This window comes from Sturnus vulgaris, chromosome 19, assembly GCF_052056855.1.
Source record: "Sturnus vulgaris isolate bStuVul1 chromosome 19, bStuVul1.hap1, whole genome shotgun sequence".
Lineage (NCBI taxonomy): Eukaryota > Metazoa > Chordata > Aves > Passeriformes > Sturnidae > Sturnus > Sturnus vulgaris.
In genome coordinates, this window is record NC_142261.1 from 10,369,941 (window position 1) to 10,392,002 (window position 22,062).

The following is a 22,062-nucleotide window of genomic DNA, read 5'->3' on the forward strand; positions in this document are numbered from 1 at the left end:
TCAGCTGGAAGCTATTTCAGAAACACAAAGATCTCAACCAACATAACCACACTTTGCAGGTAAGGAGTAATTACCCCTGTTTCACAGACAGAGAAACAACATGCCTTAAGTTAGGGTACATTTTTGAGGCTGTGGATAAATGGTTACCTTATGCTATATTAAACATAACCCACAGCTGAAAGAGATGGCCTCACTTCCCAGTCCACTGTCCACGTAACAAAAAGACTTTGAGAAGAATCAGCTTACCGACCCAGTTAACTGTCCAACAGTTATTGTGGACACAAGCAAGGGAGTTGGCCACAGGGAACATCTCAGCAGACAACAGTTAAATCAACTGAAACCAGTTTGAGATCACAACTTATTCTCTAACCTATTCAACTTCAACCAAAGTGGAAAGAAATGGTGCCACTTCTTGCTTCTACTCTGCACTGCTGGATGTAGTAATTCTGCCATAGATGAGACAGTTCCCTACTTACCATTTTAAAATGCAATATCCTAACACTCATGATAACTTGTACTCCCAGGATTTGTTACTAAACCTCAGTTAGTTAGGACAGGCTTGAAGTGAGCAAGGAACTCATTGCCTAAACCTCATCATCTTATCACAGCGTGAGAAAGCTTCCCACAGACAATGTCTCACTTTCAGGCAGCTGGAACAGAAGAGCATCTTCATTAACAGCTTCCGCATCAGACAAAAAGAGACACGCGGGATCAGTACACAAAGAGGGAAGCATAGGCTGAGACCAGAGCAGGAAACTGGGACCAGAGATCCTATTCACTCACACTGATTTTTCCACTAGCACACACAACTGTATTCAGAATCTGCTCTGGCTGTCTCCAAAACTGCATCAGATTCTGGATATCACAACTAACACAACAGTTCGATTCAAACAGATTTGTTTTGTGGCCATGGACAGGCTTTTTTCCCCTTCTAGTTACAGAGGTTTAATAAAAGGGATTTATCTGTCTGTCTGAGCAGCACATCAGAAAACCAATTCTGATCTAAATAAAGTGCATTATTAGTGCTTGTTCTGCTGCTAGACTTTTAAAATTTTAGCTGTCATTTCTACAGTTCCATAACTTGTTTCATATAATAGATAGACTTCAAAGGGCAAGAGGTGAGGAAAAAGGGGTCCAGAGAAACAGAAGTATCGTGATTCCCTAGGAAAGAAAGAAAAAGGAGAGAGAGTTGAAGATGTATGAGAAGTTTCCCATTTGTTTCCGTAGTGGCAGAGATGGTGTCGAAGGATCAGTTTTAACCAGGAGGGCAGCTGAACACTTGGGAGAAGTTGACCTCTCCCAGCGAGGGACAAAGGAGCTAAAGACAGCACAGAGTCCAGCCTTTCCGTGGAAATAGAGCAACAAGAAAAGAAGCCTCTCTCTGCATCACACACTGCTTGAGGCAGAGGACTCCCTGTCTGGGCTGCTCAGGACAATGAAGTCCCTGTTTTACAAGGGGTCACAACAGCTAAGGAGCTGAAACAAGTCAGAACCCCATTGTGCAGAGCATTAGTTCTGTTTACAGCCTTCTCACCCAGCGGCAGGAAGGACTCAGGAATCTGAGCCAGTAGAAAGCCAAGGCACCAAATTACTTTACCAGTGCTTCCCCCCAATACCATTTCCTGGGCGTAGCTGACCATGAGCAATTTCACAGCAAACTTTTAGTCAAGTGAGCCCAAAACCCACAGCGTATGACTCCCAAACTAAAGGAATTGAGCCAGAAACAGGCAAGCATCCCCCTCTGGAGCGGGACAGACAGCACCGCCCTGCAGAGCACAGCAATCGTCCAAATGTTAGGACAGATGACAGATGGAAACACATGCACCTCCCTCCACACTGCCATGAAAAATCAATGACAAGATTGCTCCCTTTAAAGTCAATCTTGAGAGGATTAAGCACTGAAGAGAGGGTGGACTAGAGTTCCTAAAACAGGGAAAAACAACCAGTAAAGCAAAATCTCTTGTGCCCCTGAACAATGCACCCAGAATTTTGAAGCCAACTTGCTAGACGAGCCTTAGGCAAAAGAAAAATCCTTCTAGAAGTGAGCAAGCACACCTAAACAAAGCAGCTCACAATCTAGTTGACACAGACACCCAAAACACTGCCATAAGTATGTCCCCATTAAACAGACATAACTTCTTTGCAAAACACTTTTTACAAGCTCTAGTGAATGCTGTTTTGTTTTTGATTGCAAAATACAGTTTAAAAATACCTGAAGCCTTTGGAAAAACAAAACAAAAACACAACAAAAATAAACAAACAAACAAAAAAAAAAAAAAAAAAAAAACACAGTAGAGAAGTGAGAATTTTATCAAATGAAAGCTTCTAAAAGCCACACCATCTCTGTATGGAGTTACCAAAAGGTTTCCCAGTAGTATTTGCAAATAACTCCTTTCAGAAAAAGGCTGTAAAAAACTTTTGGAGTCAAAATCAAACAGTATCTGACTAAAGCAAATGTAAAGTTTCTCTTCCACTCCTCTCACCATAAATACATGACACATTATACAAATTAGGCTTCTTCCTCTGCAATAAGCAGATCCTAATGGATCTGCTCCTTCATACTACTTAGACAAGGCAGCACCACAGAACTAGTAACTCAACATCTCATTCAGTGTCTCAGATTGTCTGAAGCAAGTATGTGTGGATGGTCACCTGTGTGCTGGAAGCACAGGCTGTGTTATGGCAATTCCCTGAAAGGGGCAAGAGCCCCAAGTCAGGATTCTCACTCTTTAGGACAAAGTGGTACTCTGTGCCAATTTATAGCACTGCAGAATGGCAAACTCATTCAGCAAACTTCCTGTCCAACTCCAAGCACATCCTCAAAATGCACTTCCTCAGAGAGACTGGAGGGAGACAATCCAGACAAGCCTGGCCAGCTGCTCCCTCCCCCTTCCCACCACGGGCTGCTCTAGTTTACATCCAGCCCCAGCACTGTGTGTCCTGTGCACAGAGGCTCCCCCAGAACAGCGTGCACAGCTCCAGCCTGCAGGAAGTTTCCTGTGTGAACTTCTTCAGTACTGGGGGAGGAGGTAAAAAGGGAATGAAGATTTTTTTTTCAACCCCAAATGAATCCCCAAAGCAAGACAAATCCATTCTCATGTTTCATAACCTCTCCAGTCCAAGCACACAACTGAGATACTTCTGGACCTCCATTTTACAGTGGACATGTACACACTGATTAAATCCTCCAGGTCGAGGAAGAGGGAGATCTTCAATAAAGGCAGGGAGTTAAGAACAGGCACACCAATGGTCTCTGTGAGGGGCTCATGCCCAGCAAGGCCCTTCACTCACTGCTCACTTCTGCACCACACAGATTCAGAAGCGAGGTGTGAAAGTATCTGAGCTGATTTGACTTGACATTAACTCTGAACCTGCAAGTCCCAGATCAATACCAAACTCCTTTTGGGCCAAAACTGTCCCTGGAAGCAGAACAGATTTGTGCACATGGCACTATGCCTGAACCAACAAGTCCTGCCTAACCAGCTTGACTCTGGACAGAGCCAGTGCAGACTGTATCCATGGCACAGTTAATCCACAACTCAGATAATCCACCCATAGATAATGAGGAAAGAAAAACAAACAACTCTCACTTGAGTTCAAAAGTCTGACTTATTTCAGGGGAGTTCTATCAGCACAGCACTGTTCCATTATGTGTGCATCCCAAGGTGAATGGCTTTAGAGCAGCGAGCGAGCCATTTTGGGGCTAACAATGATTCACAGAGGGAAAACAGCTGGTGTGCTTTTCCGTGAATTCTGTACACCACAGAAAAGCTTAGAGAGAGAAAGGGTCACACTTTTTTTGTTCAGCCGATTACTGTTAATTAGATCTTGTCCAGTCTGAAAGGCTGCACAAAAATTGAGACAGACGCAGTGTAATTAAGACTTGACGAAATCAAGTTGCTCAGACTAAAAGTTCTACTTTCCAAGTCACATCACAACTTTAACTTTTGGTTGTCCTAATACAATTTAGAGCTCAGAAGAACAAACCAGGCACAATTTCAGATCTTTTTCACAATTTCTTTGCAGTTCACCTCTAATTCTCCTAGAGAGGAAAGAAAAAATGTTAAGGGACTGTAGTAGCCTATTCCAACAACTGGGAAGTCACACTACTACTGTTCAGGAATGCAGCTCTCACAGTGGGCACAGTGAGGCTCCCGTGGTTTACTAAAGAGCATGTTGGTGAGACACTAAACTGGCCCTACACAGACCTGTGTGCTCACCTTGAAGGGCCACTCATCAAGTCAATGCACGGACTGGGTGAAGCCTGTTCCGACTAGCACTGCATTCCTGAACACGCTAGAAACTTGCACCAAATCTCCAAGAGACAACCAGAATGAGGGATATGAAAAAAGGTAAACAGAGCTGTCTCCACTTAAAGGAAAAATAACCATGAGAAGAAGCTGCAGTAGAAATTACTTCTATTTCCACCAATAGCTACTTCATTCAAGCTGAGGGTTTCACTCCCCGAGCATGAATCCTTCGTGGGCAGACCTTTCACCAGAAAGCCACACAGCAGATGGACTCCTTGCCCTGTAAGCTTTATCATTAGCCCAATTCAAAGCCTGTTTTCTAAAGGTGTGACTACCAGCTTTATGTCAGCACCGTAATGTGAGCTTCCAGGTCAAGGAATAAACCCGGAATTTTCTTGGACTATATGTCAACAGAATGTCTGGTTTCTATTAAAGGTAGGATGCAAGTAACGGATCACAGCCCCTCCCCAGTGTCTGATTTAATCAGTTTCATAAGCGGAACTCAGTCGCCCTAATGCCTCCCAGAGCACAAGGGATTTTGGCAGATCCACACCCTTTCCGGCTTGGTACCAAAGGAACTCAAATTCTCTAGATCTTTCCCTTGAGACCAGTTCCCTGACATTTCTCCAGGGTTCTCTCACACAGTTTCGGGAAAACGTATAATGCAGCACACCTGGGAGAAGCCGAGGGAGGACAAGGATGAGCTCCGAGCCCGGCTGGGCTCCGCTCACCCCCGAGGGCTCCCCACTCCATACCCGCGCGAAGTTCGGATCTCGCCCGAGAACAGGCTGGAGAGGCAGCGGCGGGGCAGGGGAGGAGGCGTTTGCTGAAACCCGAGTCCGCTCCACGCTGCTCGGGGCACAGGAGGAGCGCAGGGCGCCCTTCCCGGCCGGGATAGCCACCGCCTGCCCTGGCTGCGGGCGGCGGCGGCGCCGGGACAGCCCAGCCGACGGGCCCCGGTGCGGGCGGCGGCGCGGGGAGCCGGGAGCAGCAAATCCCCGGGCGCCGGCAGGCGCGGCCCGAGCCCCGCGGCCCCGAGGGGCGCAGCGTGGCCGGGCGGGCCGCGGCCGCCGCCGCCCGGGGCGCGGCGGGACGACGGTGTCCGCCGCGGGGAGCCCGCGCAGCTCGGAACTCACCCAAGTCGTCCATGGTGTCGCCGTGCCCGGTGCCGGTGCCGCCGTGCCCGGAGCCGCTCCCGCCCCGCCGGTGCCGCCGCCGCCCCAGCGCCCGCAACTTTCCCGGCCCGCCCCCGCGCGCGCCCGCCCGCGCGCCCCCGCCGCGCGCGCCCCGCGCCGCCCCCTGGCGGCCGCCGCGGGAGCCGCCAGCCCGGCCGCGGGCTCGGTGCCCGGCCCCGTTCCGGGAAAGTGCCCCGGGAAACGCCGGGCGAGGCAGCAGCGCCCAGAGCCGCCACCCGCCCGCGGGGCTCTGTCCCCGGGCCGGAGCCTGTCCTGCCGCAGAGGAGCCGTCCCGCTCGCCTGCGGCCCCAGGCGCGCCCCAGACTGAGCAGGAACGCGACACGAGCACTGTTCCCTGGAGGAGCAGGACCCTTTCCCAGAGGAATGTCCTCCCGGGGCAGTGATGCAGCCGCGCTGGGCTTGGGTAAGGCTGTGCCCTAAAACCTTCAAACAAACATTTCAGAGCCTCAGCTGATTTACCAGAGAAGCTGGGCAGCAGAAACCTTTCCTGAATAATTTTCCACAAGCTGTGGCCACCATAAAGGAAAGTCACCAGCCAGCCACTTCTCCTTTGCTGTGCTCAAAAACCATAACAGCCCACCTGGATTTCTCATGTGATGATCTTGAACCATCATTTCCCACGTGCTCTCCCTTTCAAACCTCTATAAAACAACACTCCAAGGCAGCAAAGTCCTCGCTTTGTCTGAGCCACGGCACAGCTCAGCCCTCACCAGAGCTACTGTTTCCCACTGTGCTCCAGCCAAGTTGACATGGCAGTAAACGCAGTTGCTCAGCCCAAATATTCACCTCTTAATCTGATGAGAGATACACCAAAAAATATCAGTGTGGGAACCGCTGAGGATCCAGGAAACATGACTCTAGTAGCTCTTTTTTTACAAAATTACTACCAAGTCAGAGAATGTTCCCAGAACTGAACAGCACATGTCCTGTTGTTGAGCTGAGATTACAAAATAGTGTTTCCATAAAATAGAGACCGTGAGGTCAGCTGTGAGCAATCTCCAGCGCTGTATTTTTCACTCTCAAGGCACAAACATGCCCAGTTTCCTCTGCTAGCACAAGTCGGACATCATTATTTCCTGTGTTAAGTCATGCCTTATTGGGAATTATTGCTAGGGAGCAGGGAAATATCTCCTCCCTCATTCCGGACAATGCTTACGAATAGTCAACAACCTTCAAGAAATTTATTCCGGCTTTTACTCCAAATCCAAAACTTGTGAGAAAATAAGAGAAAATAAAATATGAGATCTAATACAACACATATATAAGTAAAGACTTTCATTGAATGCTTTATCATCCATGCCAAAGATCTCTGTACAGTGACAGCTTTAGGATACATGTCCCCAGATGGAGCAGCATAAACCACTAGCACTGACTGGTCACAGAGCAGACCTAAGGTCATTAGAAACGTGTCCTTTCCTGGGGTCTGTAACAGCGACATGTGACAAGCATGTGCCTCAACTTGGGTTGTATTTTTACCTCTGCATAAATAAAGTGCTTACTGTACTCTGTTCATATTGTAGCCTGGTATGCAGTTTTTATTTTCAGCTTCCTACGGTGTCCTTTGGGAGTCTGGAAGTGAATGTAAATCAAGGAAGCAGTTTCTGTTGTGTCTCAGGGCTGAAATTAAGCTGTCATAGTACCAGTTAGGGTTGCACCCACAAGAAATGGGTTGTGCTGCTCGGTGTTAAAAACAAAAAAAATAAAGTCATTGCTTCTAAAGCTTTGCCTTCAGCACTGCTTTGAAAGGGCTGGTGAGGTGGGAAGGCAGGGATGTCCCATGAGTGATACTATCCTCTAGGCATACTGCTTTTAAAACTAACCTGCTCATAGCCAGGTGCTGTTCATAACCGAATTCTTCACACATTTCTTACTTAAAATTGCCAGTCTCTAACCATTCCATGAGAGCTGAAGGAGTAGGAGCAGGTTAAAACCCCAGCTGCCAAAAACTTCTCAGCACTACGGGTTCAAGCTATACTCACCCAAGCAACGCTCACCCTGTCCTTCCCAACGCCTTAAACTCCTGTTTCCTCATCATCTACGTGCTCTCTTCCTCGGACTCTCCCTGACTCATGAACATCTGCTTGCTGCTAGAAAAACACAGGCCTCCCCCTGATGCTGTGCCCTGTGGCTGAGACACATCATGATTTACCCTTGTCTTTCACAGAAGGTGTAACAAGAAGTTACAACCCTCATTTGCAGATGGGAAACAGGGCTGGGAACTGGAAATGAAGTTAGACAGTGAGTCAACATCAACAAAAGGTTGAACTTTAGGGCTTTCTCCACACAATCCGTGTTCAGAGTATTCCTGACTCCACACTGTCCAGAGTACTTGCTCAAGGCATCTTTCCCTCTTATCAAAGAGTCATTTACCAGTTACAGACCAAGTCTCTCAAAGGACAGTCTAACCCACTGACCACACACAGGACCCTCAGAGTTGAGGGTTTAACTGTCCACCTTGCCCTGTCATTTCAGACTGGCTGCCAAACAGAGGTGATCCAAGATCATTTCATAATACCACCAAAGAAAAGCATCATTATTTGCAATCTATGTCAGAGAAGAGAAATAAAGCTATGCTGGCTTGTAAGGCATGTTTAGAACTTACCTGTGCACTTTCCAGAGAGTGACTTGGAACTGCAGAGCAATGACAATGCCTTCATTGCAGTGTGAGCCTTCTTTGCTGTGCCACACGAACATCAAGCAAGGGGATTTATCTCTTTCTTCAGGTGAATGCAGGAAAAAAAAATCAATCAGAGCTTTAGGCTTCAGGCAATAGCAGTAAATGGCAACATGCAACTCCCACATTTGAGGTCCAACTTCACACTTGTTGAAAGGATCTATTACAGTAAAATGAACAAACTTGGTTTCTGACTAAGATGTAGGATATGACTTTGCAATGCAGATCGAAAGCACCACACCAGGGCATCATCACAGACAATTCTGGCAGCAAAGATGAGAAACAATCAAGTAATAAACCCAATACTTACCAACACATTTTATAAGAATCAAGAAATTAGCTGAATTATATGACTCACTGCAAACTATATATGCCTTTGCTATTTATCAGTTCGGATTATTCCGCCAAAGGGTAAAGGCATCCCTATGTTTCAGGGTTTGATTTCAATTTATATTGCTGGCAATAGGAATAAATGAGGGGACAAAGGCAATCTATGAGGTTTCACTGTAACTCTTGGTCACTGTTGTGTATAATACCCCAGCATGACTGAATGTTATTAAAAATAATTATAATTTTAAAAAATATTAAGAGGAAACACTAATGTTCACTACTAAGTTTTCTACTCCACCAAAGTTTCAAGTAGCTGCCCAGCTCAGGGTCTAACCAGCAGGGCAGGAGCATTCAGATGGCACACATGGATCTGATTCTGTGCCCATCCAGAGAACGTCAGAGGCAAGCTGTCAGCAGCAGAAGGAACATCTCACTCATACAGAGTGACGGAGGGCAGCTGCTCCCAGCTGCAGGGGAGCCTCAGCAGAGCTGGTGTGCAGTGGTCATTAGTCTCTCTCCGCAGGGGCTGCTTAGCTATTAAGTTGCTACAAATTAGGAAAGGATGGGGTTTACTTATATAATAGGAGTTGACACCAGCAGCTGTTTTTTCCTGAGTAAAGGTTTGTGATTTCTTTGACAATAAGGAGACTTTTTCTTTTGGTCTTTTCTTTTTTTTTTTTTTTTCTTAAAGCAAGCAATGTCAATAAAGAAATGCACACAAAATGGAGTTTACAGTACTTTACACTAAGTGTTCCCTAATAGCTTTTAGAGGACTTCTGCTGCTAGGGAAGCCCGATTCAGACTTCCAGTCCCCCCAGATTCCTCCCTGCCTGTTGAGAGGCTGAGCTCTCCTAAGGATCCTGCTTAACAAGAGCTACTCCAGAAACCTTTCTCCAGCACCTAAGCCCCTCCACTTCCATTTTCACTGACTGATTCCGTTCTCAGCAACTTCGCGCTAAAAAGAGACGAGCTTTTTTTATTAGGTAAGAGCGCCCTCATTTTATTAAACTGTGCTTCTAGCGACGGCAAACGCCGGCAGCGCTGCAGAAAGAAAAGCCCTTACTATCTCCCAAAGATAAATCTCTGCAACCTCAGATGAGAAAGCCGCCAGACAGCTCCGGGAAAAACTCGATTAAAAATAGAGATTTTTTGGTCTGTTTTTAACTGGAATATTCAGTCTCCGTAGAGACTGTCAAAAATTGCCAATGCCGACTATATTTCAAGTCGTCATGGCGGGGTATTGGGAAAAGTTTTCAATTAGCAATAATCGCGCCTCGGATTAACCTCATTGGCTACGATACTGCCACTGCGCAAAGCTGACTCGTCATCCCCGCCGCCGCCGCCACTCGCCCCGGGGCTGCTGCCGAGCTCGGGGCGAGTCCTTCTGCCCGCCCATTCCTGCCTGCACCCCTCCCAGCAGTGCCCCCCGCGCTGCCCACGCTCCCCGCGCCCCGCCGGGACCGGGGCGCCCCGTTCTGCCCTCCGTTCTGGGCCCCCGGTACAGCCGCGAAGGCTGCTGGGACGGAATATGCAAAGTTGGCGTGACGTCACTGCGGACAGCCCCGCGCGGAACGCGGCGGGTCCCTCCGGCCCCGCGCATCCCCGCCGTACCGAGCCCGGGCACCCCCGGGCCGTGAGCCCCTGCCAGCCCCGGGTGGCCACAGCGCCGGTGAATCTCATCCCAGCACGAGTTCTTCCCGAGCATCCCCGTCACCTGCTCCAGCAAAAGATCAGGGTTTAATAAACCGAGCGTGCTTTCAGATAAAGAGTTCTGTTCCTGTCCCTTTCAGAGCTGCTGAAGGACGAACGGAACAGTCAAGCAAGAAGTAGCGAAACCTAGACGCCACCACCACTTGTCAGACCGAACTCCTGATAGAACTAATAGAAACATTCCCCTCTCGTACAGTTCAAGCTTATTTTTTGACCACACAAAATCCGCCTCCGTAGAGGCTCTCAAAAATTGCCAATGCCGACTATATTTCAAGTCGTCATGGCGGGGTATTGGGAAAAGTTTTCAATTAGCAATAATCGCGCCTCGGATTAACCTCATTGGCTACGATACTGCCACTGCGCAAAGCTGATTTGTGATTCCCGCCCTCCCGGCCCCAGCCCCGCCGCGCCCCTGCCGCGGTCAGGGCGAGTGGGGCCGCTCGGGGCCGGTCCCGTTGCCCCCCGCGCACCGGTCCCGCCTGCGGCCCGCGCTGCGCTGCCGCCCCGGAGGATGGACCGGGAGGCCACGGAGGGATGGAGCGGGGGCCCCTGGCACCACCGGGACCCGCGGAGGCTGCCGGGAGGGCACTATGTTAATGAGCATGCGGGAAGGCGCTGCTCGAGCCTGGGGCATTGGCCAAAAATCGCTTTTTTCCATGCCGGGAGGGAGCGCACGGAGCGGAGGGGGACACTCTCGAGGAGCACCAGGGACAAACGGCGTCTGCCGGGTACCACCTAAGCAAAGTCATCACCCAACAGTTTAAAACACGTTTAAACTCCTGAAGTATAAATCACTGAAAGTCGTTTAGACTCACGACGCTGCCAAGAAGACGCTTGCACTCCACACCAAAGCCCAGGGACAGAGGGACAGGCAGGGTGGCACTCCACACCGAGCGAGCAGGATACGCTTCTTCCTTGTGATCACAAAATAACACACTGCTACACGGTCGCTCGGCCTTTGAAATAACTGTAAGAGGCAAAAAATATTGATTAAAACTTTCTAACTTTCTACAATGTTTTGAACTGTTTAGCAAGAGCTCTTTGATGAATGCATTTGAAATGCAGTTACAATCTTTAGAAAGAGCCCATTGTCTGTAGAACTGCTGGACATCCAGTGCAGCAGGCTGCTACCATGCAGCAGTCTGGCCTTCCTCATTATTTGTTCCTCAGAACAAATTTCTCATTTGAAGAAAAGCCAAGAAAAAACCAAAAACCCACACCCATACGCAAACGTTTTCTGCCTTATTGCCAGGCAAACTACAAATTATCAGGTGATTATTGAGACTGAAACCTGCACCAAGCAGAGAGGCACGATGGGTTCCTGCCAGAGTGCACAGAGTCTGTAGCAGACAGATTGGCACTGCCCTAATTCCCAAGCCAGATGTCTTTAACAGCCCTCAGTGGATTTTTCTTCCATTATTTATGTAGCCACATTTTAAGCCTGAAACATACTAGTATCAGTTAAAGGAAAATGCATCTTTTATAAGGACAAGCACCTATAATGCATTTTATCAAAGCTGTCACATGCATTTGTATCAAATGAATTCGGATTTTAACCTTACACGTTTCCTTGAGGGCTGCTATGAAGCTCTCAGCGTTTTGGAATGATCTCAGGTGTTGGGATGTTGCGAACACCTTTCGCTCCCCCTCTGCTCCCTTTGACACATGGGAGTTGTAGTCTTTGCGCTTGAGTTGTTTGTTTTTTTTTCCATAAACTACATTTCCCAGAGGGCTCTCCGTCCGGCAGGCCGGCCCTGTCCTTCCGCGGCCGGCGCGTTCCGGCAGCGCCATGAGAGGTGAGTGCTCGGCGTTATTATCGTATCGCTCCTATTGCATCAGACCGGTTCGGTTCGGTGTCACTCCGCCACTGTCACAGCACTAGAGACACGTGGCAGTCCCTACGATGCGGGAGTCCCTTCGGATTTCTGGCCCGTAGCCGTTTGTAGGAACCTGTTTATCGTTCACCTTAACCTTGCCTGATCTTTTCCTGTGGAGCATCTTGGGTGTGTGCTAAAAACAAACTCTAGCCTCAGATCTCCTTAGGTTTAAAGAGTTTCGCTTGTCATGTAATTTTTTTTTAAATCCGGGCACTTCCATTTTAAAAGCAGCTTTGTATTTGACAAGAAATACTGCATCCTTTAACTTTTTCTCTTCCATAGTCCTTACTTGGTTCACAGCAGCTTTCAAATGGATCTGTAATTTTTGCTTTCTCTCTCTTGTGGGCCAACCCCTATTACATTTCTATTTCATTTTGTCTCTGAACATTTCCTTTTGAGAGATCTTTTGATGATAAGGGGCAGGAATGAAGAGTTTCCATCAGTTAAAGCAATTTAATTACCATCAAACTGGCTTAACAGCCTTTGGGGAGCATCATGACACAAGTTATTCTCAAAGCAAATTAGTTTATTGGGAGACTTTGTCCCTTCTAATTAATTCATATGGGAAATTAAACCTCTTCAGAGGGAATGCCTGACACGACTCCTGCTAAACAGCAAAACAAAGCAAAAATCGTTGCAAACAGAGTCACTGCTTAGATACAAAAAGCAATTCAGACTGTGGAGTCTATCCATTCTTCCCTGCATTTCAACTGATAATGACAAAAAGCCTTGAGAACTGAAGACTAACTGAGCCAAATCTACCTTTTGCTGCTAGTATCAATTTATTATCACAATGCTTGGAGCTGAACACCTAGACTTCAGATGCATCTAAGCCCTCAGTTGCCTGCCAGTACTAGGTCTTACAGTAAATGGAGCAATATTTAAATACATCTGAAGTTTAGCTGTTCAGGAGATCATCCCCTTTTATCATTAAATAGAGTTCTTCCTCTGTCTTCCACATCTTGTACAAGTCCCCCTCCATAGGGAGATTTAAGGAGGCAGAAATACCAGACAGAATTCTCAGGACTGTTACTTTCAAAGCTATTTGTACATTGGTTGCAAAACCATAGAGAGGCCAGGAAAAAAATAGTTTTAAAACAGTGAAATAAAGAACTGCAGACTGCTGGAGAGCCCAAACAAAATCAAAGTCCAAACCCATCCACTCATGTCTCAACAGGTCTTGCACACAATTCCAGGCTACTTAATCAGCAAAGCCATCCTGCCTGTCCTCAGCAGGGCGTGGAACTCCTCCCTTAAAGCAGGGTGTCCCTCCCATTCCTACCTGCCAGGCAGTTCCTTCTGCCCCACACACTTTGGATGATACCTCCTCTGTCAGAATGCCCCTGTGTCTGCTGGAGAAGCAAAGCAGTGCCCCTCCAGCTCCCCACTGACTCTGGGGAGGAGGGACCCACAAAAGAGGAGGTGCCAGAGGCATTTAGACAATGCCCTAATCATCTTCAGTCCCATTTCAAGGCCTGTTCTGCACCAAGCCTTTGTAAAAAAAAATAAACAACCAAAACACACCAAACAGGAGTAACTCCAGTCAAGGCCTTTGCCAGGAAAAAAACAGCATTTCAAGGTTGTTTTTCTCTCCCTTCCTACAACATATGTAAAGGATGGGGTAAGTATAAAAGACTGATTTGGAGCAGCAGAATGTTAAAAATGCAGAACAAGGGTCTCTTCTGGGGAGGAACCAACCAGTGCCTCTGGGGTGAGGTGCTTGGCCTTCCTGCCATTTCCTCTCTGGCCTGCTGCACGTACCTGGGAAAGACTTTACATGCACAGGTCTTTCTGGGCTCTTTACAAGTCCTCTTAGGCAGCCATCCTTCACACCTGTGTAGAACAGCAGGAACCCTGCAAGTCAGAGCTGTTAACTTTGTGATCAGTGTTCCCCTGTTCCAAAAGAACATTCTGTCCTTGGATGGTGGGCTTTAGTTAGTTTCCGAAATAATTTGTTTCTTTACTAAAAAGAGAGCAAAGAATACTTTACAGCGTAATCTTCCAGAGAGTCGCAAGCAAATGGCATTAAGGACACGCTTTTTTGCTTTCTTTTACCTGCAATGTGTTCTGTTCTTGCCTTTTAGCTGAACATGTTTTCTGCCACGAAGTGCTCTGGAGTTTTCAGAGCTGTCAGACTGCATCATTTCAGATCCTATTCTGTATCCAGAGCCTCTCCAAACTTGACTTTCGTGCCAGCCTGTCTTCCCCCGGATCCCATGGAAGTGGAGGAGCTGCAGCACTTTGTTTCTAACTCCAAGAGGCTGTTTGTAATGACTGGGGCTGGAATCTCCACGGAGTCAGGGATCCCCGATTACCGCTCTGAGGGCGTTGGGCTCTATGCCAGGACAGACAGACGGCCCGTCCAGCACGCCGAGTTCATCCGCAGCGCCAGCGCCCGCCAGCGCTACTGGGCAAGGAACTTCGTGGGCTGGCCCCAGTTCTCCTCCCACCAGCCAAACAAGGCACACCTGGTACTGAGAGACTGGGAAAAGCTGGGCAAGCTGCACTGGCTGGTGACCCAGAACGTGGATGCCCTTCACACCAAAGCCGGGAGCCAGCGCATGACGGAGCTGCACGGCTGCACACACAGGTACAGCTGCTGCCACAGCGGGGTTGTCTGACAGGCAGCTGCAGTGTCAGCTGCTGAGAAAGGAGGCAAAATGTCCATGCTGCATTCCTGGAGATGACAGGCACAAAGGTGGTGTTGGGCTGGGGTGGAGAAAAAGATCACAACCCAGTGCTGTTCACAGCACAGTATTTAAGAAACATGACCACCGCTCCATTTTTTTTGAGTATTAATTGGACCACTTTCCTTGAAGCCTGCATCCACTTCCTCTTTCCTTGGTACAGCAAATGTCCTCTTAGTAAAGAGAACAAGGGGATCATGAGGATGAATTGCATGGGATACATGTATTGGAGAAGGACTATCTCAGCCTGGCTGGGCTCACCCCAAATTTCTAGATGAAAAAGTACAGCCTGAACTGGGAGAGAGGATGTGTGGCAGAGTTGAAATCACTTCCTCTAGAGCATTCCTACAAAGCAACAGAGTAGAAAGACATCTCCTTGACCTGTACCATTTGGTAAATAAATGTGGAAAATCATGAGAGGCTCCTAAGGAACAAGTTAGAGTCTCCAGATCTTCAGCTGACATGAAACGCTCCATTAAGACTTTGCTCTGAATTTCAGGGTTTTCTGCTTGGCCTGTGGAGACCGAATCTTGCGTTCTGAGCTCCAGGAGCACTTTGAAGCTCTGAATCCCACTTGGAAAGCTGAGGCACTTGATGTGGCTCCAGATGGGGATGTCTTCCTGACAGATGAGCAGGTGCGCAATTTCCAAGTCCCAGCCTGCCGGAAATGTGGTGGAATCCTGAAGCCTGATGTGACCTTCTTTGGAGATACAGTGAGCCAGGAAAAAGTCAGGTTTGTACACCAACGCCTGGCAGAATCAGACTCCATGCTGGTAGCAGGATCCTCTATGCAGGTAAGTAGGTCAGCCTCCCAAACTGCATTCCTACTTCTCTGCTACTCTGCCTGCAACAATCCTTGGTCTCACAGCTTAGGACTACCAATGGATCAGCCTTTGCAGAGCTTCTTTGTGTTTTATTTTTACTGTGGTTGGAATGTGGCTTCTTGGGTGACCTGTTTGGGCTTCCCTGTCACTCTCTTGCCAGTCTACTTCATGCTACCTCCATTCAGACCTCTCTGCTGCCTCCTCCATCAGGTCACAATTGTCCATAAAGGCAAGATACCTGACGCAATTCAGTCCTCACATTTTTTTTACCTGAAATTTTTGGCCTTTGGTAGCTTTTTAGGCCTCATGGCACACTGTGTAAAATACCAGGTTTTAGGACCTCTCATTCCGTATTAAGTTATCAGTAAGAGAGCTGAAATATCTCTGCTGCTTGAGATTGTCCTTTGTATCATGATGTGTTTTCTCCACTAGTCTCTTATCTATTAGGTAAGGTAGCTAAACAACAGGAGTTTCTAAACCCAAAGAAGCTTTTGTAACAGTGTTTGTGTAAGATAAATTCTTCCAGGAACAAGTTCTTTTACATTAAAAAACGTTATTCTAACACCTCCCAGAAGGAGATAAAACCAAGGCTGCCTCATTGTTATTCTCTTGGCTTCAGGATACTGGATACAAATTCCTTGAGCTTGCCCTTCTTAAGCTTATAATCCTCTGTACAGGAATGATGGAATGATTGAAATGCCTTAGGTTTGTTCTTGTACTACCTCAGCTGGGCCATGCAAGAATCATCAAAGTGCAGCATATAAGTAGCTGTGATAACTAATAAAAACTGCTGCAGAGATTTACTAAAAGACAAGAACATTTCCCTTCAATCTGCTCTGAAGTTTCAGTTTTTATGAAATTGCAAATCCTTCACTGACAGAGGTTAAAAGCTGTTCTATTCTGTGCACTCCTGAACAAAGATATTTCCTACCTGAGCTCAGTGCAGCTGCCTAACACAGCATGTATGTACACTGTCCCATTACCATGACAATTATTTTATTCCTTTCTGTAATTCTTTGTTTGCCTAAGCTGTCAGTCATTTTGTCTTCTGGTACTCCTGCAGGTGTACTCTGGTTACAGGTTTGCTCTGGCTGCCCGGGAGAAGAAGCTGCCAATTGCAGTCCTTAACATAGGGCCCACCAGGTTAGATCACTTTGCATCCTTAAAGCTGAATTCCCGCTGTGGAGAGCTGCTGCCTTTGATAGTTTGCACATGACCCAACCAGCTGAGCTTCAGTAGCTGTCAGGATTAAAGTTATTTTTACAAGGTGAGTACCTTCCCTGGTCAGTCACCTTACAGGGTAACAATATGGGTTCCTAGCAAATGCTGAGACTGAGATGTGCTGACTGACAAAATGTTCCCTCACTGCACCAAAAGGTGGCTCTAAATTGTAATCTGCAGCTGGTCTGCCCATGATGGGCCATGATACTGTTTTCCATGATCATAAACAAAAAAACATACTAAGTGCTAGCACTCCCAAATAATTGGGTAGGAGTATCCAGAAGACTCAGTAGTGTAGAATTCCAATCCATTTGTTACTGTCAGAAAAGTACAGGGATCACCTGCAGTTCCAGAGAACCTGATCACAACTGTTGCCTTTGCAAGTGGCAATTAAAAAGCTGTTCCTGATTGAATTGGTCCAGCTAATCCTAATCAAACACTGCTGTTTAAAATAATCAATTCAGTCGATAAAGCAGCTTCTTTCTTTCTCTCCTGCAGGACTCATCTCAGAAAGGGGAAAATTCCGAGAGGCAACTGTGAGATCCAGTGCTGAGGGCACCAGGAGAGGGCAGCAAGCCTCGCACGTGTCAGCCTCACCAGTTCTCTCCATTGAAACTATCTCCAGATAGCAAGAAACAGAATGATGATGAAAAAAAAGTGCTTTTCTGCCTTACCTTGCTGTTGTAAACAAAGCCTTTTCATTCATTGGGATAGAGTAATTGGACTACCATGTCTGAGGACAAAATATCTTTCTTATAATTGTTCCCAGAGGAGAAGGGAGGGGACAGGGATTTTTAACCAGGTAATTTGAGGCTGTAGCACAGGAGGGCGATATGGGAAAGCAGGACACTGCTGGGGGATCCAGTGTCACTGGTGGGATACTGTACAGTGTGCAAAGAGGAAAAGGAGGCAAGAGGAACTGCAGTTATCACTTAAAAGGAAAAAGGTTCAAAATAGAAGCTGCACAAGAACACTGCTCTTGTAACAGATTATTTGGAAGTACAGGCTATAAGGCTGACGTCTTCCAGCATGGAGGGGAAGTCAGCATTTCTCTCAACTCAGAAGTTGACAAGCTAAACTGCTTCCAATCCAACCCCTTTAAAAATTAAATATTGTTCAGATGCCAGAGGAGTTACTTTAAGCTAATCTGATGAGCACTACTTTCAGTGAGGCTGCTACATTTTCCAGAATGCACTTTTTGAAGATGTTGTTTAATTAATGAATAGCTAAGGAATCAATTAAAATTGTTTAGAAGACTGAGACTGTTTGCATTGTAATTTTCTCTCCCTCCTATGATTTATTTAAGTACATTCTCAGTAGCCAGTTTAGATTCGTTTTCTTCCATTGCAAAAATGCAGGTTGTAATTACTAGCAGCTGATGAATTAAGAGAGAAATACAATTAAATCTGTACAATAAGTCTCCCTCAGGAGGTAATCTCTGTTGAAAGGTGCAATTTCCACACTCCTAACAGGAGATCCATCACTACTGGGTAGTGATTTTTTGTTAATCCTTAGGATGGTATTGCAAGCTCTATCAGACTGTTTACAGTGTAAAATACAGATCCTGGCACAAACTAGAAGACTAAATTTTTGACCTGACCTTCATGAAACTACCACTCCCCCTTCTAGCTCTGAGGGGTTTAATTGTTGGGTTTCCTGAGTGCCCCCTCCTACTCCAACATGTCCTGAACTAATATTTTGACAAGAACTGTAACAAGCAGTAGGAAACAAGGATGCAAGAGTCATCTGCTAAAAGGTCAAGCAGCAAAGCAAGGACCACTGACCAAAGTTCATTTTTGCTTTGTTGTCAATTCAAATCCATGCCAGGAGAGAGCAAATAAAGCACAGAATTTAAGGCATACATAAGGCATCCAATTTCTGCAGAAGCTAGAGGGCATTAAGATGCTTAACACATTTCTAGATTTGGCTGTATTGGGTTAGAGGAGAGACAGCTTCACTCTGAAGCTGAGCAAGAGCAGTTCAGGACTCCCACCTGCATTCTGCTCTCATGGAATGGTGACTCCACTTTCCAATGACTCAGGTTTCTGCTGCTTGGCACTGAGCAAAGCTCACAAATACCTCTCCATCTTGAGCTGTCCTGTCCACAGTACAGCTGTCCCACCAACCAAAGCTATTGCAGAAATCATGCCTAAAGCACATATTTTCATGTAGGGGTCTTCCCTGTAAGAAGAGACACTGATGGCTCCTTAGCAGAGGAGCTAGGGCTGAGTTTCTCAGTGTCCACATCATCTTCTCCCCCTCCTTAAAACTTGCATGACCTGTTCAAAAAGTGAGGCTGCAGGTAGAGCTAGCATTTTGAGGTGTGGGAGCATTGCCAAGCAGTCTAAAACAAGTCTTGGAATGAATTCTGTGACAGGTAACTAAACCTCCCACATGTACCCTGCCTCTTCTCCAGTTCTGCAGCTGAGCCTGTGGGAGAGGAGTCAGGATGTGTCTCTTCAGCATCACTGTCAGATGAGTCATTACCCCAACTCTCCACCGATTGCACTTTTAAGCCACCAGGACGATGACTTACAATAAATGAACATTACAATAAACCTCCTGTGCATCGTTTATTACTAGATGGTAATGAGCATATCCATAACCATTATAGGAGGCTGGGATGAAGAAGTTCCTTCTTTTTTCTGCTAAGCTGATCCAGCACTACTAAAATTGACCTCTTCTAGAGCAGGATCAGAACACTTCGTAACATATTCCCCAAGATACCATTAAGAAGCTCACATGAGAAATGCCTGAGAGAGCCTAAAATTCCTACACCAAAGGTCATGACATGAAATTAGCTGAATCAACAGCTTTTGCTCTTCTCTTTTTCTTACAGCTGTTCCTCCTGAAGCTTGGATAGAGGAGCTGGGAGTACCTTATAATGGATTTTTCTTCTGCTCCTCTGAAAGTGGGGTTGGAGTTACCCAAAGCAAATAAAAGTTACTTCCCATTTGGCAAATCTTGTCTTGGTTTCTGGGCAAATTCTCAGAGCAAACTGTAATGAGTCCAGCATCCTGAGGAAGGTATTTCACATGCTGAGCTCCAGTGAGGGCAGCACAGAATGTAGATGGCCCAGAGGGTTTGGTGCCTGTGGTGTAAGTGCAGCCTCACACATATTACAGTCAGATTGCTCCTATTGACGTACCTGCTTGTTCATTAGTTCTGGAAAATGACCCAAAACCCTGGACATGGAGAACTTGGGAGGTTCAGTGGAGTGAAACTGACTAAATCTACCATCTAGAGTGTGCTTCTTCCCCTGTGACTGCCTTGGGTGTCGCTCTCTCCCAGCTTTTGCAGCAGGCAGGGAAACAGCAGAGTCAAGCCAGATGGGCCTTAAAACCACTGTTCTAGACTGTTCCTGCAATTCTGTGTGCAGCTCCCTGTCACCCCCCCATCTTACCAAGGAAAGATACCGCTTCCTGCACTTCTTCCCTTCTGCACCACTAACCAGACAATGGCAGAGAAAAAGAGAAGCTGGGGTGAAGAGGACGAGCAACAGTGCGAGTGTCTGGAATTGGTCCCAGGCCCAAAGAGAAACTGACACAGGATCATTACCATCAGCAGAATTGTTTGCTCTCTGCATGGCTCGCCTCAGCTGGAGCACTCTTTTTCATCTGTGCAATGCCCATGTAGTTAAGAGTAATTCAGCCCTCCCTGCAGAGAGTGAGAAATCTTGGCATAGAAAACGGCAATAGAGAAAAGAGAAGAGACTGAGACTTCACTTTTGCAGTGAGCCCACGGAGCTGCTCTCTCTCCGGCATCCTATGCAGCAGCAGTGGTGCTGTGTAGGGTCTCAGAGCTCCCCCTTGCCGAGCACAGGGATACCTGGCATTCCAGGCAATCCCATTCTGGTTTGGAACACAAGTACAGGCCAGCATGGCAGAAGATCTTCACGCACTCCTTGTACTCCCCTATGCTGGCAGTTCAAGCAGTTAGCAGCCCTGCTCTTTGCTCTTCCCACAACGTTCCTCAAAGCCCTAATGAGCAGCTTTGCACAACCCCTTCAGCCTCCCCACCTGTGCTGTTCGTCAGGGCCTGACACTGCATTATGTGGGAAGGCTCCCTATGGATAGGGAATGTTTGGATTTAATGGTAGGGCTTTCACACCATCAAAGTGGCATGGAAATGAGAATTGTGATCAAGGGACCAAACGTAAGAGCAGGCTGATAAAATCTGTATGGAGTAGAACAGATATGGAATCAATTTGAGCCTTCATCTATCTATGGAATGCTAGCATGCTCCAAATGCTGAATGCCAGGAGTAGGTACTGCTCACCTCAAATCTAGAGTTCCTGTTACAGGCAAAATTCATACTAACAGTTTCTGAAATGCTTCCAATGCACCCCAGCAATCTTCCCTACTTGTGATAATACAGCTCAAAAGTGAAGTGTTCCCTACAGATAGGGATGATATTTTACTTTTTTTCTTTACAATGAGGTTTATCACAAGGGGATTTTAGTAACATTTACTTAGGAGCTTTACTGTTCTACAAACAATGATTTCAGAGAATCTAAGCTAGTGAGTGAGTACAAGAGACCTCATCTTGCTCTTCCAGCCCTGAGAATGATTCATTTTGGATCACATCCAGGATCCTCAAGATTTCTGTGGAGGACTCCAAGCACTCAATGTTTCCAGAAAGTCATGCACACAAACACCTGAGCAAAAATAAACAACGAATACTGGTACAAAACTAGGAGTGAGTCTGCCATAAAATGGAATGTCTGGCTGTGACACAATCCTTTCCCCTTTTCAAGGAAAAAAAGAACTAAATGCAATTCACTATCTTTTCTCATTATCATTCTAATGTCCTTAAAGATACATTTACTTTCAGTAGGATGGCATTGCAAGCACCTTCCAGTAACATACCAAGCCAGCTTCTTCCTTCTCCATTTGTTTCTCATTTCCCAGAGCACTCTCAGATCCTTGAGGTCTGCTCCAAGTTTGGGTACAGTTCATCCTGTTGATGAACGGGGGCCCTCATGCCCCCCAGCAAGCAGGGGGGTGTGTAGACCCTGCCCCAGGAGTTCACCCACACCTCCAAAAACCTCTGCCAGCAAAACCGGTACGAAGGGTGGGGGACAGCTTTGGCACAGGACCTTGGCAGGGCTGGGAAAGTGGGGCAGAGACTGTCCCTCAGAGCGGCTCCTTGCCCTCCAGGCCAACCCTCCTTCCTTGCAGCTCCTGACTGAGAGCAGCGCCGGGCAGGGGAAGGGCTCCCCAGGGTAAGCACACAGGAGACCCTCAGGAGAAAGGAGCACCAAGCAGCTCAAGACCCTCACGCAGCGACGCCC

General features: G+C 47.0%; 2 protein-coding genes and 2 non-coding genes across 6 annotated transcripts in view; 1 reads left to right on the top strand and 3 right to left on the bottom strand.

Moving 5' to 3' along the window:
- Nucleotides 1-9,783, bottom strand: part of LOC106864898 (paxillin) — a 46,553-nt gene extending 36,770 nt beyond the window's left edge. Inside the window, exon 1 of one of the 3 annotated variants that reach the window (XM_088175918.1) lies at nt 8,049-9,783. In XM_088175918.1, coding sequence (XP_088032044.1) covers nt 8,049-8,103 — 55 coding nt within the window. In that variant the 5' untranslated portion in view covers nt 8,104-9,783. Of the gene's footprint in view, nt 1-5,386; nt 5,486-8,048 lie in introns of those variants that run through there. The other 2 variants (XM_088175920.1, XM_088175919.1) reach the window with 2 other exon arrangements.
- Nucleotides 9,628-9,768, bottom strand: LOC106864814 (U4 spliceosomal RNA). Its single transcript, XR_001404514.2, has one exon. It is a non-coding gene; the product is annotated as a U4 spliceosomal RNA (small nuclear RNA).
- Nucleotides 9,784-10,388: 605 nt separating the features above from the next.
- Nucleotides 10,389-10,529, bottom strand: LOC148221655 (U4 spliceosomal RNA). The gene has a single exon (XR_015807735.1). It is a non-coding gene; the product is annotated as a U4 spliceosomal RNA (small nuclear RNA).
- A 1,363-nt stretch (nt 10,530-11,892) lies between these two features.
- Nucleotides 11,893-16,810, top strand: SIRT4 (sirtuin 4). The gene is given in 5 exon segments (XM_014894619.2): nt 11,893-11,956; nt 14,122-14,627; nt 15,224-15,518; nt 16,612-16,755; nt 16,757-16,810. Coding segments are annotated over 4 exon segments (960 nt in total). The 5' UTR covers nt 11,893-11,956; nt 14,122-14,127; the 3' UTR covers nt 16,778-16,810.
- Nucleotides 16,811-22,062: the final 5,252 nt, after the last annotated feature.